The sequence below is a fragment of the Leopardus geoffroyi genome, chromosome A2, assembly GCF_018350155.1.
Source record: "Leopardus geoffroyi isolate Oge1 chromosome A2, O.geoffroyi_Oge1_pat1.0, whole genome shotgun sequence".
Classification (NCBI taxonomy): Eukaryota; Metazoa; Chordata; class Mammalia; order Carnivora; family Felidae; genus Leopardus; species Leopardus geoffroyi.
Window position 1 is genome coordinate 148440442 of NC_059331.1, and position 18800 is coordinate 148459241.

At 51.6% G+C, this 18800-nt stretch overlaps 1 protein-coding gene across 2 annotated transcripts in view; it reads right to left on the minus strand.

Moving 5' to 3' along the window:
* PLXNA4 (plexin A4) overlaps positions 1–18800 on the minus strand; it is a 445047-nt gene that overhangs the window by 55704 nt on the left and 370543 nt on the right. For both annotated transcript variants that reach the window (XM_045495675.1, XM_045495674.1), the window contains exons 11-17: positions 18273–18369; positions 17666–17856; positions 13676–13827; positions 9390–9507; positions 4289–4425; positions 2948–3112; positions 56–149 (exon numbers count right to left, since the gene is read on the minus strand). In XM_045495675.1, the coding sequence (XP_045351631.1) occupies positions 56–149; positions 2948–3112; positions 4289–4425; positions 9390–9507; positions 13676–13827; positions 17666–17856; positions 18273–18369 (954 nt within the window). The remainder of the gene's footprint in view (positions 1–55; positions 150–2947; positions 3113–4288; positions 4426–9389; positions 9508–13675; positions 13828–17665; positions 17857–18272; positions 18370–18800) is intronic.

Here is an 18800-nt window from a genome sequence, read left to right on the forward strand (position 1 = left end):
ATGTTGAGTGGTGCTCACGCTTCCTGCCCATGTTCCCTGCCCACCCTGGACTCACATTGATGTGCTCCTTCCCTCCATGCTTGGCACGGATCTGGGGATTCTGTATGAGGTCCAGGTGAGTCCCCCATACGGCGATGGGTGTGTTTCCACTGCCCGGGGAAGAAAGGAGGAGGCGTGTCAACACGGGGATAGGAATAGCAAAGGCACTTGAAGATGATGATGATGATCAATCAGGCTGAGCTCTGACATTAAAGACAATGATAGCCAGGAGGCGTGATAATGTTCACAGGGACAATGATGACAAACTGACTGAATAATGATAAGGATGAGCTCTCAGCAGCCAAGGGGACGACAGTGATAACCAGATGTCTGCGGCTGTCCAGCACTGGGCTCATCGAGAGCTTGGACACCCGTGGAGGCTCTGAAGCCTCCTGACTGGAGCCAGATGTTTCTCTGCAGCCCCTGGTGTGTCTGCCCCAGCCCTCACCGATCTCAGGGAGATTTTCACACTAGCCTTGGCCTAATGAGAGCCTTGCTCCAAGAGGCCCCCCACCAGACCCTCCAGGGTCTGAGCACTGTCTCCTCCCCAGAAATTACTACAATTTCATCTGCAACAGTTACAAGCTTGGCGAATAAAGAATCTCTGTCACCCACATTCATTTCTACCTCTCTATGCATCTGCTCATCTCTGCACTCCCAGTTATTCCCTGGCTTCCTCTCACCCTCCACCTGCCCCCCCCCCACACTCCCTCTCCCTCCCCCCCCCAACACGTGCACACACACACAAGCATGCGCCTACACACACGTGCACATGCATGCTGGGAGATTCCTGTAAAACCCAGACAGGCTCTTCTGCCCATGGCGGTGTTCCACAACGGGATTCTGCTATCTGGCCATCTCCCAATCTTCTCCATCACCAATTCAACACGCGTTTACCAACGGACCCGCCCCCCATCACTGATCCTTAGTAGCCCAGACTCTTGGGAGCAGTCTGAAGCCTCACTCTGCAGAGCCCCACCCCATCGGAGAATTTGTTCACTGCGGCAAAAACTCTAGGGCCGGCTGGCAGGCCCCAAACCTCCAACCTCCCTCTTGTTATGAACGTGACTCAGGGTCCACTACTGAGTGCCAGGAAGGACAACACCTCTACTTCTGTGACAATGACATGAGGAAGAGCTGAATTAACCCAGACTGTGAATTCCTTAGGGAGCTGTAGAGTTTGTCTAGGCAACGGGCTACACCAACTTCCTAGATTCCCGGGGCCTCAGGGGGCAAATCCCAGAATAGCTTTCTACAGACTATTTCCCCCCTCTTTGTGCCTCATATTCATCTACTTTAAAATCACGGCTAAAGCTTATAAAGTTTGGGTCTTAGGAGGTAACTGCTGAGGACAACCACATCTGATCTCAGCAAAGGCTGCCTTTCGTGGCTGTAAGGCGGGGGGTGGCAAACTTTTCTGGAAAGGGCCAGAGAGTAAATATTTTAGGCTTCCCAGGCCATATGGTCTGTTGCAATTACTCATCTCTGCTGTTGTGTTGAGAAAGCAGCTACAGACAAAACATATATGAATGAGCATGGCTGTGTTCCAATAAAACTTTATTTATAAAAGGAGGCAGATGGCCAGATCTGGCCCCCAGGTTGGAGTTTGCTCAACCCCAGTTTAAAAGATTGTTCTCTGTACTGGACTTGTCCTTGACCCCCGCTTCAGCCAGGGAGACCACATCTCTATGAGTTCCCCCTTTCCCTGATGCCAGATGTCCTCTAGAACTGAAGCCCGCGGTGGGGAGGGCTAAGGACTGGGTGAGGGGCAGTGGGAGAGAGCTGGGCCAGGCACTGCACTGTGCATATGCGTTCTGCTTACCCCTCCCAGTGCCCCAGGAGGGAGCTGATGGAGGAGAAACCATGAGCCCAGAGAAGTCAAGTAACATTTAAGGTGATTGGTTACTTTGGCTGGTTAGAAGTAGAGCTGGGCTGAGCCCACTCCTTCTGACCCCAAGGCCTGTTCCATTCCACCTCAGCCCCTGATCCAGCAGTTTCCCAAAGATCAGCAGGGCCCTTGGTGTCAGGATGCCCTTAGCATCGCCTTCCCATTACAATGTATCCCCCAGGGACTGGAACAGGGCTCCCTCCCTGAAGGGAGATGCCACACTCCACAGCCCCACCAAGCGGGGACTGGGAGGGTCCCTAGGGATCCTGGAGTTTCCAAAGCCCCCTGGGAATCTCTCCAGAGGGGAGGCCGGGAAGTTACGCAGCTGGTACAAGTCAGCTTGCGAATGGCTGAGTGAGAGGTGGCCTTAGAGGGTGTTGTTGTACCAGCACATACCTGGCTCCCTCCTAGGACATGCGCTCTCTATACTTGTTTTGGGCCCCTGGGAAAAGAGCAGGGAACAAGATCTACTCCCTGCCCTTAAGGAGTTTGCAATAGAGGGAAGGTCAAAGCAAGCAGACAACTGGGGGTCATGACAGCAGGACAGAGGAATGGCAGGATGCTACAGAAGCCCAGAGGACAGACATCTGAATTGCACCCTGGTGGTCAGGGCACGTTTTTGTTCAAGGGCAGGCCAAGAAGAAGTTGGATCTGATCTCTTTCTCCTGCATCCCTCAGCAGGATTGGAATTATCGCCCATATTTGCCAGAAGGGAGGTTCAGGGGAAGAGGACTGGCACCCCCTCAGCAGTCACTATGACGGGATCATTTCCTCCGGGCGTACCCACCAATGCTCAGATTAGGGGTCACGGGCTCTTGCCGGTCAGAGCTTGGCCTCAGGGGCCGGGTCCCATTCAGAGGTGTTCTCGGTGGAAGGAGGGCGCCCTGGGAGGAAGGTCTGATTTGGGGGGTGCTCTGAGTCAACCCCGATTCATCAGTCCTCAAAGCAGAACTGGGCCTCAGAACTGTCCTTGGCTCTCGAGAGTTGAGGAAGGAAAATTGAGGTCAGGGCTGCCCCTACCTGACTATGCTCCACTCTGGCTCGATCCGCACGATGGTGGGGTCCTCCACATACTGGAAGAACAGGTCCTGGTGGATGCTGGCCTTGTCCACTTGCACCATCACCTTCATTTCTAGCACCTCATCTGAGGATGTGGTGTTGCAGACGATGTAGGACGGAGAGCGTCTGCAGGGAGGGCAGACATGGAGCTGGGCTCCGGGTGTTGATGGGGACAGGGGTCCGGGTCAGGGCCCTCCCACCCCTCCCTGTTCGTCAGGCTCCTCAGAGGCAATAAGTCAGCGCTGCCTCAGATATAAAGCTCCAGGCACTACTGCAAAGACTTGACCCAACGGTAGACAGGTTCCTCTGAGTCCTCTTTTCAACAAGGCCTTATCCTTGGGCCCTGTCCTGGGCCTGTCAAGCCCCATTTTTAGCAAGAATCCTGCTAAGTCAAAACTCCCGACCCCCCTCCAGTTGATACCTGAGTACCCTGGGCTGCCTTGGGCAAGAATCCTGTTAAGTCCGTTTAGCAAGAATCTCCCTATTCCTATTCATCTTAGTAATTTGCCATCACTGACCCCCTCAACTATGCTGCTTGGCTATAAATCCCCCCATGTCTTTGCCGTATTTGGAGTCAAACCTGATTTCTTTCCTTCCCCCTTGTGATACTCTTGGCGCCTATTGCAATAATCCTGAGTGAACTCTTCCTTACCATTTTAGCAAGTGTCAGAACAGTTTTTTCTTGATCACTGGCCTGACTTGATCACTGTCACAGCCCTCAGCATAGTTCTGTCCCAGGAAAACCTCTCCTGCAGAATGTCACGTCCCCACCAAATCTGAGTCCTGCATCAGACGAACCTCCCACCTCCCTCCTATACCCCAGGCTCCTGGCTTACAGAAGGTGTGCCCTTTTGGGCCTGGATGGTGGAATCAGTGGGGAGAAAGTCGGCTGCCCTTGGAGGTTGAACCTCAGCCAGCTGGGGTAGGGGCCCCTAGCAGATTTCAGCAGGCCTGGCTGGCTCTGCAGCAGCTGGAGAGAGGCTAGCCTGCAGGCAGGGGCTCTAGATTCCCCAGGGAGTCCTGCGGAACCCGAGGGTTCTGTACAGCGGTTGGTATAGGGGCACAAAGGCTAAATGGTGGGCAGCAGCATGAATGGGGTGCCTGGCAGTTCTCCAGACTGAGGCAAAAACATCCACAGCCAGTTCGGCCCATCAAATCTTCCCTCAAAGAGAAAGGCCACTTTCTCAGGGAAGAGAAGGCACTTCTAGGAGGTTAGCCCTGGTCGTCTGCTGCCCTGAGGCTGCCCCACCGGCCCCACCCACTGGGCTATGGGCCCCTGAGGCCTGCCTTGAGCTGAGTTACCTGTGGAAGAGGCAAGGCTGCTTCCCGAACATCACCACCACATTGCTGCCCGCGTTCAGGTTGGTGCCCGTGATGGTCACTTGGGTGCCCCCCGACATGGGCCCCCGTTTGGGCTTCAGGTCCGAGAGAGTCAGCGTCTGTGCAGGAAAGGATCTGGCCTGAGACACAACTGGGGCAGGGTCTGAAGAGAGGCAGCACCCCGCTCCCCGGAGCTGCCTTCTGGAATCCTCAGTAACGGTGGCCTCCCAAAGAGCCCATGAAGATTTTACTGAGCTTGTGTGGGAAAGCGACGTTCTGGACCCTGAGAGCTTACACCTCTATATTCATAACAGTAGTAATAGCTGCTATGTGCTGACGTTTTAACTGGCACGCTTTATATCTTCATCCATCTCTATATAATTTATTTGCTCAGTCAATTCTACAAGGTGGGTATTATTACCTATTTTACAGAAAAAAACCAGAGATGTTAAGTAAAGTTCCCGAGGTCACACAGCTAAAAAGTGGCACATCTGAGATCTGACTCCAGAGCTCTGGTTCTCCACCACCTCTCCAGTCTCGGGTGCTTCTGGGAAGGTGACCTGTTCCTTCCACGGGCCTGTTAAGAGAGCTGTCCAAATGCTCAGAGGCCTGAGCGATGGGTGGTGAGGGCCCCAGGGAAACCCAGGGGGACGAGTGAAGACGGGTCAGGGATGGAGTGAGGATGGGGAGGGGGCACCTGTGAGCTGAGGATTTGGAGTTGTGCTTTGCTCTTTCATTAGCATTTTAATGGAAAAAAACTTTCCTCAGTCCCAGGTGAGAAGCCCGTATCTGCATTTAAATGAAGATTTCGCTCTCCCCTGCCCCTTAAAGAATTCTGCACCAAAAGTTGAACCTACTGGGCTCCCAGCCCGCAGGCGACCTCCCCCGGGAGGAGGGGAGAAGCCCCAGTGAGGCTGGCAGGTATGCGGGGGGTGGGGGGCCCGCGGGGACACTTGCCCACCGCCCAGTGTCCGCCCCACACGTGGGGCCCATCTGCCCACCGGGTCCCTGCAGATCCTGAGCACCCGGCACCCACAATGCTAAGGAACCCCTCATTCTGGAGCTGCTGCTGGCTCAAATGGAGACTGGGACACAGGTGGGGTGAGGCTGTGGAAAGAGTGGAGAACAGCTCTGCCCAGATCATGCTGTGGGACTCTGGACAAACCATGTAACCTCTCTGATCACAAAATCAGGGAGCTGGATCAAAACATAGTTATCTCAAAGGGGCCTGCCGGTTTTCCGGTTCTGTAACTTGCAGTCACCTCCCCCACATGGTGCCTTTGTCCCACTGTCTGGAAGGGAAAGAGGGCGCTGTCTGTGCGAGGCCAGGGGGGGCCTGGAGATAAAGTAAAAAAACAGGCAGGTTAAGACAGATGGGGGTGGCAGCAACATGGGAAGAAGAGGCTCTCTGGCAGCCTGTGGGTGGGGTTCTAGAAGGGGTGGAAGGGAGTAATCCTTGTTGGCTCTGCAGTGGCGGGCTGGGGGCGGGGGTGAGGAGTGGATGATACTGAGACATGTTTTAAAGTTGTGAGAAACTATTAATTATTCAAGCCATGCTTCATAAATATTTCACGGCAGGTTTGCACGGGAAATCAAATTCTGTATTACTTGCCACCCCTTCACTTGGCTCCTGGCTGGAGGTAGGGAAGGGAAAGATTCCCTCCGTGGAGATCTCTAGGTACAGAACGGGTGACGAGACCAAGGATGCTGATCCCTTGGCCTTGGCGGTCGGGTTTTGGCTTTTGGGTGAATAAACGCACACATCAGAGTCTGGCCTGATTTGTGGAGGGAACTGAATCAGACTCAAACCTTACTCCCAATCTCAGCACAGGGAAGGGGGCTCCCCAGCATGCCCCAGGTCCTGAGAGGCATCCCTGAAGAAGAGGCTCCCCCGCGTGCCCCATGTCTCCAGAGGACCCCTGGGAAGGGGTTCCCGAGCTGTCCCAGGACCCCAGAGGAGTCACGGGCTTCTCTGTGGGGCCCAAGTAGGGCCACCTGCAAGCTGCCTAGCTGTGTGGGGAGGCTATGAGGGCTCTGAGATGCTGGAGAGAGGGTCACTCTGTCTCTTCCCACCTCTCAGTTGAGACTCATGGGAACCTCTGCCCCTCATTCCCTCCCTGGACCCTGAGGAGTTCTGGGGGTAGCCTCAATGACTGGGCCCTTAAATGCACAGGAGGGACGGGGGAGGAGACGGAGCTCCCCAGCATCATTCCCCTCCCTGAACATCTTCCCCAGTGGACACGTGGCATCAGCACAGTCCCTCACAAACCGCCAAGTCCCAGGGCCCCACTGGGCCAGTGCATTCTTGCCTTGTGGCAACAGCTCTTTTGTTTACTGACTTCTCTTTCTGTCCCAACCTCTTCCCTTGCCATCAACCCCCTTCCTTCTCCCTCCCTTCTTTTCCCATCTTTAGGTGCACTCCTATCTTATGCCAGGAACAGCTTCCCACTACTCGAGATCCACACGGAACATCCTATCCTGCCTTTCCATCCAGTTTCTTCCATGAAACCTCACCTTGATGCCCTGCATCTAACCACATCCTGCTCTGGGGCAGAAACTGTCATGCAGGCAAGACTGACCTTACCTGAGAGCCGAAGGGGCTTTTGAATGTTTACAACATAGGCTCCTTGTAAGAATTAAGCCTGGAACCTGACATCAACGGGCACACAGCAGCTGTTCTACAAACATTGTTTCTCCTAGGCCAGTGGCCCTCAGGCTGGGCTGAGTTGGAATCTCCCGGAGAATTTTGTGCCCCACCTGTAGTGTGTGATTTAGCTCAGGGGGGCTCTGGAGCATTTTGTTTGAAGCTCCTTGGGAGAGTCCAACATGTAGGAAGGTTTAGAACTGTCTAAGCACCATGGGGGCTAACAAAGAAATAAACAGTCAGGGCTTCATCTCCAAAGACTTACTGGTCTGACAGAGGGAGCAGGGGCTCCAAGAGGCAACACGGAGTGTCATGCAGGCAGATGCCATGGAATCCCCAGTAAACCAGGTTCCATGGGTGCTGTGGGCTGGGTATTCGGAGAAGGTGTGGAGTGGCTCACAAGCAGGGCTTGGAGGATTGAGGATTCTCTCCCCCTCTCTGTCTCTCTCTCTCCTTCTCTCTCTCTGCCCCTCGCTCACTTGCGCCCTCTCTTTCTCTCTCCCTCTAAAAAATAAACAATACATAAAACAAACTGCAGGGCAGGTGACTGGCTGACCAGCGCTTGCTTTGGCCAGGTAATTTCCGAGCTGGATTTTGTGCCTAAGTTTGGCATCCATGCCACACCTCTAAACACTTGGGGAGCGCTGTCTCCATCTCTGCCTCAGTTGTCTGAGTCTCCCTTTCAGTATCTCGACTCTGCTAGATTAACAACTTCTGGGTATATACATACAGATAACGTACGGTATAGATGCCCTCTCTCCATACACACACACACACACACACACACACACACACACACACACATTTATCGCTGATTGCCTTCACGTGTGTTGGGTTTCCCTTGGCAACTTCCTCAAATCCTTTCAGAAGAAGGTGGGGGTACAGATCCTAAAGAGCCGGGTAAACCTACGCATCCATTAAACCCATCCATTACACATGCGTATTCTTCTACGTGAGCTCCTGCGTGTGCAGTGAGAGCCAACTGTGTTTAGAAGGAGGGGAAGTTTTCAGGAGTAGAGGGGGAGCAGAGAGTGCGGGCGCCGGCTGGAGGGGCGTCTGATGCACACGTCTCCATTCCCATCTGCACGTATGCCATACCTCTCCTTCTAGACCTCAGGCCCCCGAGGGATGGGCTGTGCCCGGTCTGGGTCATCACTGTAACCCCCACAAGCCGGGGCCACCGAATTAAATTATGAAATTCAACCAATTAAGCAAATATTTATCAAACAATTTCATGAGAAGGATCCTGCCAGGTGGTGCTAAAGAGTTGTCAGCTGAAGGGAGAAAGAAGGAGGAGGGGGAGGGAGGCAGATGAAAGAGGAGGGAGGAAGGGGTGGAGGGTGGAAAGTGGGCTCCCCTGGACTGTTCTGGAGCATTTGATGCCCATCCATCACTTCAGGCTTCCAGCTTCCAAAAGCAGCTTAGAATCATGAGGAAACTACCCCGTCACGGCCGTCATTAACCCGAGAATCAACTGGATGGCAAAACTTTGAAAATGAGGCAGCGTGAGAGGCAACAGAGACGCCCATGCCTCCCGCACACCTGCTGGACATGACAAGGCTGAGAGGTCCTGAGAGCCCCAAGCCCACAGAGCCCCTCACCAGGGGCCGCCTCTGCAGGGCCAGGGAGGGTCCTGGCTGGAGGGGATGTGGAGGTCAGGGTGAGGTCTGGAGACAAGCCCTGGGAAAGGAAGGTGGGGTAGGGGTGCAGGTGAGGTGGGGATTGGGGTGGGGTTAAGGAGGTCATGGGACGGGGTGTTGGTGAAGTGGGGGTTGGGTAAAGAAGGTCATGAGATGGGGTGCTGGTGAGGTGGGGGGTGGGTTAAGAAGGTCATGAGATGGGGTGCTGGTGAGGTGGGGGTTGGGGTGGGGTTAAGGAGGTCATGGGAAGGGGTGCTGGTGAGGGGGGAAGGCAGAATGAATGTGGGTTCTGGGATAGAAATGACAGGGTGCCCGTGTACAAGGAGAGGGCAGGCCATAGTAGAAATACTGGCTGCCACAGAACCCGTACAAGAAATGAGAGAGGGGACACAGCCATTTTGTGTAATTTTCACAACAATACCATGGGGTAGATGTAAGTATTATCACCCCCGTTTTAGAAATGAAGACACTGAGGCACAGGAAGGTTAAAGAACTCACCCGAGTTTGCCCAGCGAGTAGGCAGCAGAGCCAGGGCTCAAACCCCAGCCTGGCCACGCTGCCACTGGGCCAGCTGGGGGCCCTGGGCCTGGGAGCCACAGCAGCTTCCCTGGGGCCGGGCCAGCCACCGCAGGTTTGGATTGGGACCCAGCCTTTCAGATTTAGAGGGCTGTGCTCTCACACTGCCAGACAGACTCCCACAAGCGGCCTGGAGTCTGCCCACAGAGGTCTAGCCGGGCAACAACCATGGTCACAAGGTCTGTAGCCTGTGCTGGTCAGGTCGCTGACGGCTGGGACTCACCATGAAGTAATAGAGTTGTGAGGACCGGGCCATGAACTCGGGCCGACACACGGCCACACAGATCTCCACGAAGCCTGCGTGCTGGCTCGGCTTGGCCTCCCCCATCTCACACACGATCCTGCAGAGAGGAGAGGACAGACCTTGTGGTCACAGGACTCCCAGATGTGACCCCTGGGCCCCATACCTACCCAGGCCTTTTCTCTGCAGTAGGATCTCAGGGGTGGGCAGGGGAGGAGGAGGGGAAAGACACCCAATTCTTCCCTGCAAGGCTCCCCTTTGGTTCTCAGGAAATGAGGAAATACAACCTACAGGGGTCTCCTTGGAGACCCTTGGAAAGTGAGGAGCCTAGGGGAGGGTCCCTGTGTCCTGACCCTAGACACCCACTCCCTCGTTCAGGAATTGTCCACTGAATTGTGAATCAGAGGGTGGGAAATGTTTCAGCCAAATAGCACAGGGAATCCCGCTGGCGTGGCCCAGAGAGGTAGTGACCTTCCCAAGGGCCCACAGCATGTCAGACAGGGACCCTGGAGCAGACTTAATTAAAATTTTCAGACCCTCACTCAGGGGCACTTCATTCCCACTGCATGGACTGCCTCAGTGGAGTATTTTCTGCCCCCCCCCCCGCCCCCGGTGCCAGCTGGCCACTTGGCTGGATGGAGAGACTCATGCTTGGGGGGAGGGGGAAGGATGGAGGAGAGTCACACATTTGTCCCTTTTAAAAATGCTCATTGTTTTAATTACAAAATTTGTTCATACCCCTCAAAAACAGAAGTGCGACAGTAAAATTAAATGTCCCTTTTTCACTCCTAATCTCTCATAAAAGCTTGGTGTGTATGTATATATCCTCATAGACCTTTCTCTAGACCTATGCAAACACATATAGTGTGTGTGTGCATACACACACACACACACACACACACACACACAAGATCAATATATAATTAGGATCTCTATTTTACAAATGAAGAAACTGAGGCACAGAAAAAGGCAACTTGCCCGAATATATATATTTGCAAATATACACACACACGTGTGTGTGTGTGTGTGTGTGTGTGTGTATAACGTGTGATATCACACACACATAAACATAAGTGTTATGTACATACACATGACCAATTATATACAAACATACATATATAAACACACACAGGATTTTTAAAATAAAAGTGAAACATGGCTCTCCACTGTTCCCAACTCATCTCGTTCTACTCAGAGACACAGCGTGGATTTGCCTCGTGTCAGGCACAGCCCTCCTGTATTCTTCCTGACAGCTTCATTGCACTTCATACTATGGCTACACCATTATTTATTTAACTATCCTCCTCCTGATGTACATTTAACTTGTCCTGATTTTTCTCCTACTCCACATAACCCTGCAAAATGAACCAACTTTTTACACAGACGTCCTGAAGCATTGCACATTTATTAGAATAAATCTCTGAGGAGGGAGCTTGCGGGGTCGTTGTTTAGGCATTTAATGTTTGATAGGTAGAAGAAAATAATGGTCCAAAAGGGTTGTTACCAATTTGCACTCCCGTCAAAAGCAACAGAGGGAGATTCTTTCACTCTTTTTCCAAAGCTAGATATTATCAATCCTTTGACAGTTTTTCTAATGTAAGAGGGAAAAAAGATCTCCTTTTTTGTTTTCATTGTTATTTCCCTGATCACCAGTCATGTAGATAGTTTCAAGCATGTGTGTGTGGCTGTAAAAAATCTTAGATAGCCTTTCCTTTGATTTGTCTGAAGCTGTCTCCTTATATTGCGAACGGATTGTCTTTTTGTGGGAGCTTCTGAATGAGCAGTATTAACTTTTGTCTGTAGTAAGTATTGCAATTATTCTCTCTTAGCCTGTCATCTGTCTTTCAACTTTGTTTGTAATGTCTTTTGCTCCACTAACATTTAAAAGTATCTGTGGTAAAAACTGCTCCTTCTTTTACTTTGTGGCTTCCAGGTTCTGTGTCTGTCTTAGAAAGAACTTCTGGGTGGGAGTCCAGTAAAAAGATATGCCTTTCTGTCCAGATAGCATACCTGGCACACGTCCAGTGTAAAGAAAAGATGGAAAGTGTATGAAAACACTTGCCATACGTATACCTCCTCCCACCCCATTTCAACCATCCAGAAGTATCTGCTGTCAGCATTTTGATGTACATGTTTTCAGTCTTCTTTATCTTTTATAGAATTAATTAGAAACTCTAGTCTGCCTGGTAAATGATGTTCTCACTAATACACCTTGAGCATACACCTGGTCACGATTCTTCTGTAATATCAGATTTCATGGCTATATAGTTACCCTGCCTGTGCATGTACAATAATTGATGGGATTGATTAATTCCCTATTTTAAAATACACAAATTGCTTCCAAATTTCCACTGTTAAAAATAAGGCCAAAATAAGTACTCTTGCAAATAAATATTTGTGCATTCTGGTTATTTAAGTAAAGTTCTAGAAATATTATGACCAGACTGAAGACTTTCAATCCACACTTCTAAATTTCTGTCCACAAAATTTGTCCCAATTTACATTCTCAATATGAATGTATGAATATGTTATTTCTCCTGCTTCTCATCTGCACTGGACATTGATTTTTAAAAATTGTTCCCCATTATTTTAATTTTCATTTCATTGATTACTAATGATTTTAACTTTTTTATATGGCTTTTGGTTCTTTGTCTACTTTGTGAATTGCACAGTCATGCTCTTTGCTCATTTTCTGATATTTACTTTTTTTTTTTAATGGAACCTCTTTGTATGTTAAGAAAAAGCATGTATTAACTCTAATTGGTTATAACAATAGTCCCAGTTTATCATTCATATTTCTCTTTGATTTTTGATGAACAAATTTTAAGTTTTATATACTCCAATCCCCTGATCTTTTTCTTTATAATTTTTTTCTTTTGCTGTTATGCTTAGCACAGTTATACTTCCCTTATTTGAAATCAAATAAATTCTCACCTGCATTTTCTTCTAGTCATTCCACAGATTTATTTTTGTCACTTAATTCATTAATCCATCTGGAATTTATTTTGGCGTATAATGTGAAATAAGAGTCTGGTGTATATTTTTTTCAGGGAGTTAATGAGGACCACTTATTGAATGATCTTTGCTTCCCTTGCTGATTTGAAATGTCACCTTTATCACATCGCTGACTTTTTATGTATCAGGATTCTTTTCCTGGGTGTTCTATCTTATTCCACTGATCTAACTAGTACCACAAGATTTCAATCATGTGACTTTATAGTCATATATTTTCTATCTGGCTTTGCAGGTCCAGAGTAGGGCATTTTAAAGTTCCCCAAATCACAATATATCAGTAGCAGCTTGCTTTTGGTTTTGTTCTAGGAAGGACTCAGAAAGTTGCAGGAGCCACAGAAAGATCTTTGGGCAAATAAGCAGTGACGGGCCATGAGGTGAGTTCTATCAAGAATAGATCCTTCTATCATAGCATCTACGAAGAGCGCTTTAGGAAGATCTGGAGGGAAATCGGGAGGAAGTGAGGATGGTGGTACTGATGGTTCCAGAGTCACGAAACCTGCGCAAGACCAGCAAGCTAACAGGTAAACCGCACTGACATACCCGTGGGAGACCTGCAAAGAGTCAGTAACTCACGCACACAGGACAGGTGGTAAGGTGTCACTCTGGGAGGGGCAGCAAGATGGTATAGAAGATAGATTCTATCGTGCTGGTAAACATTTCATGGGAGAGTCTGCTGGGCTGGAGAACTGTGCTTACTTATTTCCAAGGCAATGATACATGACTCACAAACGTCCTCTAACAGGTGGATTGGGAGGTAAAGGTCAATCATGGAATGACCCACTCCAGGCACCAGCAAACTGCATGGAGAAAAAAACAATCCAGAATTCCCACAGGCCAGAGAGTGGGTGTGGGGTTTCACTTTCAGTCTCCACAGAAAGGACCAGAGGTTTAGCTTCTTTCATAATTGGAGGACATGAGTGGGGAGTTAGGGACTGCAGGGGGTCGGGAGCTGAACTCACACTTCTCTTGCAGAGTTTCATTTTGCTTTGTCTCACCACTACCCACAGTCACACCCCAAGGAGGTAGTGATCACTTTTCTCTTCCCTCCCAGCCCCATGTCCCCCTCCCCTTTCTACACTTGCCAATATGGTAGCTAGCTAGTTCAGGGGTGGGGAGTACACTAGAATATTAGGGGCATTCTACTCCCCCCCACCCCAAGGGTCTCTAGCACCTTTTGCCATTGGCTGTCAATTGTTGGCCAGGGAAGGGGGGTCAACAACAAGAGAGAGCCGTCTCGTGTGGCTTCCACTTACTGTTCTGCAGGGATGTAGCCATCCACTAAAGGGCTGCACTCCACACCGGCCACCTTCACATGGGAGGCGATGTCCCGGAATTCCAGACCCAGGTTCTCCCCTCGGATGGTGACCTTGGTGCCCCCTTCCCGAGGACCCGTGACTGGGATTATCTGGAGGGAGGAAGAATGGTAATTTGACAGGCACTGAGAGAGAGCCATTACCCACTTGCTGGTGGGGCAAGGAGAGGCTTCTGGCTCTTCCCCATCTCTGCCCCACTCCCTGAGTTGGGCCCCTGTCCACAAGGGCACCCAGGTCTGGGACGCTTAATGGCAGGAACTTCGGGTAGAGAAGTCCGTGTTTGGGTGTGGTATTAGGAACAGTGTTCAAATTCCCTCATTCACCTTCCTATTTTATGGAAGAGATGAGGGGGTGGAACATGATATACACCGTTCTCAGGTGATTCATAGAAAATCACGGAATAAAGCCTCCCGGCATTTGCTTGTGTTGTTTCATTCTGAAGGAAAATGAACAACCCTCTTGATGCCCACCGCCCTCCACGCTATGGCAAACCACCAAGGTTTCAAGATCCTTCTCAAATGTCACTTCCCCATAACCAGTTGTCCACTCTCTCTCCACTGTCATGGTAACAGTCACTGGCGTCTGATTCCTCATCCTTCAGATCCTGTGTCTCTGAGCTCAGGGATGGTGTCTTACTTCCCATGGACTTCTCAGTGATGGCACTATATTTATCTCTCAAGTTGTCATTGGGCTGAAAACCACAACTACCCAAGCATCTTCCTGGATTTAGAAGAGCATTTGTCACAAGCCCTTTGCCTTCATTGTCTGGCTTGGTTTCTACCAGAGATGGGATTAATTTAGACTTTACCCTCATATACTGGCCAAAATGACTGACTTTTCCTTCCAAGATGTCACCATTGGTGTTAAAAACCCATGATTGAGACGCTGGGAACCAACAACCAAGGGCCTGCTTTGAGGTAGGTGCCCATACAGTTCATGCGATCTAATTATGACATCCCGCAGCAGTGACCCTAGTGGCAGAAGACATTCTGTGCCAGCCTCTCCTGGCATTTGAAAGACCAGAGAAGGGCACATTTCCCATTCCTGGTGTCTCTGAACACCAGCAACTGGATATTGGCCAACACCAATGGGATCGCAACCGAAGGAGCCCAGACGGCCCACCTCTTAATGTTTCCTACTCTCTCCACCCCCAAGGGCCACAACTGGGGGCTCCACGCTGGAGGAGGGTGAGAGAAACCAGGCTGGAGGGGCGGCTTTGCTGGGGAAGTCTGTTCACCTACGAGTTAAGATATTTCCTGCTTCTTACCGATGCGTGCACATGTGCACGAGTGAGCGTGCACATGAGTGCGAGGGTTTTCAAATGCATGTTCCCACTGTAGTGGAAAGACAGATCCCTCGGACGCAGGGGCCGTTTCTGTGAGAGGGAGGCGGGCAGATATAGGGAGGGCTGGAAGGCGGAGGGTATGTTCCCAAATGTCTGTCCAGCCAGTCCCCAAAGCCCCACTGGCACCTGGCAGGAGTGGCTTCATGATATTCCAGCCCTGGCGTGTTGTCCTGAAAAAGGAGCTTTATCTCTGGCCCAGTCCTTGGTTCCCCGGGCTCCCCGGAGGGCTGACGCCAGTATGGAGCCAGTAAATAGCCTCCGTCACAGGGAGATTTGTTTAATTTGCCATCTTCTCCCTGTGATTTTCTTGGTCTCAGGCCAAGAAGGAAGCAAGTCGTACGGTTTGCCGCAGACACACGGTTAGCAGTCACGTGTGGCGGCCCCTGGGGGTGGTTCTGCGTTAAAGGCTCTGCGGGTGGGGGGAGTTGTAAAGGAGGGGGACTGGGGCACGTAGGGCTCAGGTGCTCTCCTTCCCCAGGTTAAATGCATGTGTTTTGCCCCAACTCGAGAACTGCTGTTGAGATTCCTACCCATGCAGGAGACTGAAGTAGAGTCTGAGGGAGACTCCCCGTGTCTGGAAAACCAGGAACGCGGAGGACAAAGGGACTGAAGGGGGGGGGGCACATACAGAGGGCCACCACCGTGGGGCCACTATGCTGGAGGAGGCTGTGCACTCGCAAAGGTCAAGCTCCCTACCTGCCTTTCTCCATCCCTTGTAGGTGTGCACAGCTTGTGAGTGGAGGGGTGAGGGAGTATCTCTATGGGTGTCTTGCCTTTGTGGTGAGAGAGAGTGCTAATCTAGGAATCCAGAGACCAGGGATTCAGGGACCGTTTGATTTATGCTTTGGTGTGAGGGCATTAGCATCTCTGGGCATTACTGTTTGTATCTGGGAAAGGGGGCTGATAACCCTGGCTTTGGCAAGCATCATAACTTGAAATGTGTCCTCTCCAAATCCACCTGTGGAAGTCCAAATGCTCAGTACCTCCAAACGTGGCCTTATTCGGAGAAAAGGTCTTTCTAGAGGTAATCAAGTTGAAATGAGGTCATTAGGGTGGGTTCTAATCCAGCATGACTGGTGGGTGTCCCCATATGAAGAGGGAATTTGGACAGAGACACGCAGAAAGACAATGAGAAAAATTCAGGGAGAAAAGCCAGGAGAGAGGCTGGGGCAGGTTCTCCCGCACAGTCCTCCGAAGGACCGGTCCTGCCCACATCTGAGTCTCAACTTCCAGCCTCCAGAACTGAGAGATAGAAAATTTCTGTCTCTGAAGCCCCTCCGTCTGCGGTACTGTGTGGTGGTAGCCCCAGGAACCATGTGGGGGGGGTTGCTGTGAGCACGGACAAAGCAAGGGACAGGAAACTGCTTCGCAAACTGTGAAGGACCACACCAACACCTGGCCTATTATGGTAACTGCCACGGTCAGGCTATTGGATATGTGTGTGTTTGTGAAACTCTGCACAGAGCCACATACCTGTCTATCCTTACTATGTATGGAGGCGAGACAGAACTCCTTTTCCTATGTTTTTCTCTGCCCCTCTCTGCTTTGTTATTAAAATCAGCAGCCACTAGAGCAAGGGGGCGTTGAGTACCTATAATGTACAAACGCTGTGCTAGAGGCCCAGAGGGTCGCGCTGTTGAGACATGCACGCCCCTTATTTATTGTACCAGGGGAACACGGTGGGACGTGATGCCTGAGGGGTCTCTCTGCCAGGAGTGGTGAGTGGGGAGATGAAGACACCAGTGGCCTAAATAAACCCCAGGGGCAGCGAACCCCTCGGTGTAGACATGGATGGCAACAGCTTTAACAACGTTGATGATAGACGAAGAGGAGGATGGTGAGATCCCTGTGGGCTGGGCACAGAGCCAGCATTTTGCGTGGTTCGGATCTCAGACAATCCTTGTGACTCCTCTGTGAGATGGAACCTTAGACCCCTTGCACACGTGAGGAAGCTGAGGCACGAAGGTAGTGATAAATTAGCCCGGGGATACCCAGCAACTGGCTGGCAGAGCTGGGATTCAAGCCCTGTTCTCGGCACATTTAGCTCTTCCCTGCCTCTCCCTGGTCTTTGCTCCATGGCCTATGTCCCCTGAACTGTGCTCCAAATCCATTTCTGCCAACTACCGGCTTAGGTCTTGCTTTGAGTGAGTCCCAAGGTCTCACCGTTTCCACCTTCTCCACCTCCCGAGGGCTGGGCTCTGTGCCCTGGAACCCCATGCACCCTCTGCTCATGGCTGAATGATCGGTGAGGTTGTCCCCGATGGAGCTTAACAGCCTCATCACCCAGATTCTGAGAGACAAAGGGAGAGTGGCCAGGACTTAGAGTCATTTTTGATACTGTTAACATGGAGACTCCAACAGGACAGTGGAGCCCTTCTCTGTTTTCAACCTTCCTTGATAAGGGAGACACCCCTCGACCAAACCCACAGCTTCTGCAGAAGCCGGGCAGGAAAACGAGGATGCCCCCAGCCTGCCCTGGTAATCACTGGGGTGGCTGACACGACGGCAGGGCATGGCTGGTGAGGCCCCGGCCATGGCAGGGCACGGCTCGGCCACCCGGAGCGGCCCAGAGGACCATGGCTTACCTCTGTGATGCGGGGGTTGGTGCACCTGCTGTTTGCGCCTGACAGCTCCAACCACGGGCTCTCGTGAACGGGGCAGTGCTGCCTCAGGGTGCACTGGCCCTGGCTCTGGCACCAGCCGCACTGGAAGTCCGGGTCCGCCTTCAGGCACAGCCCGCAGCTCTCCCGCATGGCTCCGCACTTATAGAGGTGAACTGCGGGCGAAGGGCAGAGGGGAAGCGGGAGGGGATGGGACTGTGGACAAGGAGTGCAGTCCCAGCCTCGGATGATGAGACCCAAGCAGCCGTGTCCCTTTAGCCACTCTGACACAGAGAAGAGCAAAAGAGAACTTGGGCCCCAGGCAGCGAAACTTAATCAGAAGTGGGTCTCCCTTTAGAATCATCAGGGCTCTTGTGGCCAGTCGTGCTCACTCCGCCACACCCAGGACCCCTGCCCATGGTGGCCCTGTACCCGAGAGGTCACGGAGCAGTGCACAGGCATAGAGGGCAGGCTCCGAGCCAGAGGGAGAGGGTCACCACTGGGGCAGGGATGGAATAATGTGTGCCCTCGAATGTAGGGCCTCCCCCTCCCTCTGCCCTATCTCCCTGCCGCCGGGGTCCACCTTCCACACCTTTGTTCTGAGCTGGGTTGTCGATGTTGAAGTGCCCGTTCCACACAACTGTCAACTCCACAGGCAGATTGTTGATCTCCATCCCTTCATAGGAATACTGCAGGCAGGTTGGGGGTAGGAAAGAAAAAAGTTGGGTTACAGAAATTTCTAGGGAGAGCTAGCTCTTTGGCCTGGAGCCCGCGAGGTGCTTGGGGCTAAGGGCCTGCTGTGACTGTGCCTGTGTTTGAGGGCATGTGTGGGGAAGCATGGTTCGGGGAACAGGGTAGGGCAGAGGGGGGCAGGATACTAAGGCAGGGGAGGGGCCAGGCCTGGATGGGATACCCATTTGGAATATGGATTCACAGAGCAGATTAGAGCAGAGCTACCCAACCCTCTTCCACGGACGCTGGCTCACACCAGCTGTCGCTTCCCATCTTCCTCCCTCACTGTCCAGGGGAACCTTGTCATTAGGCCCCACCAGGCCCTTGATTCAACTTGGGAATGTTAATTCCTAGAACAAGGTCAGAGGAGGTGGGTGCTTTATCAAAG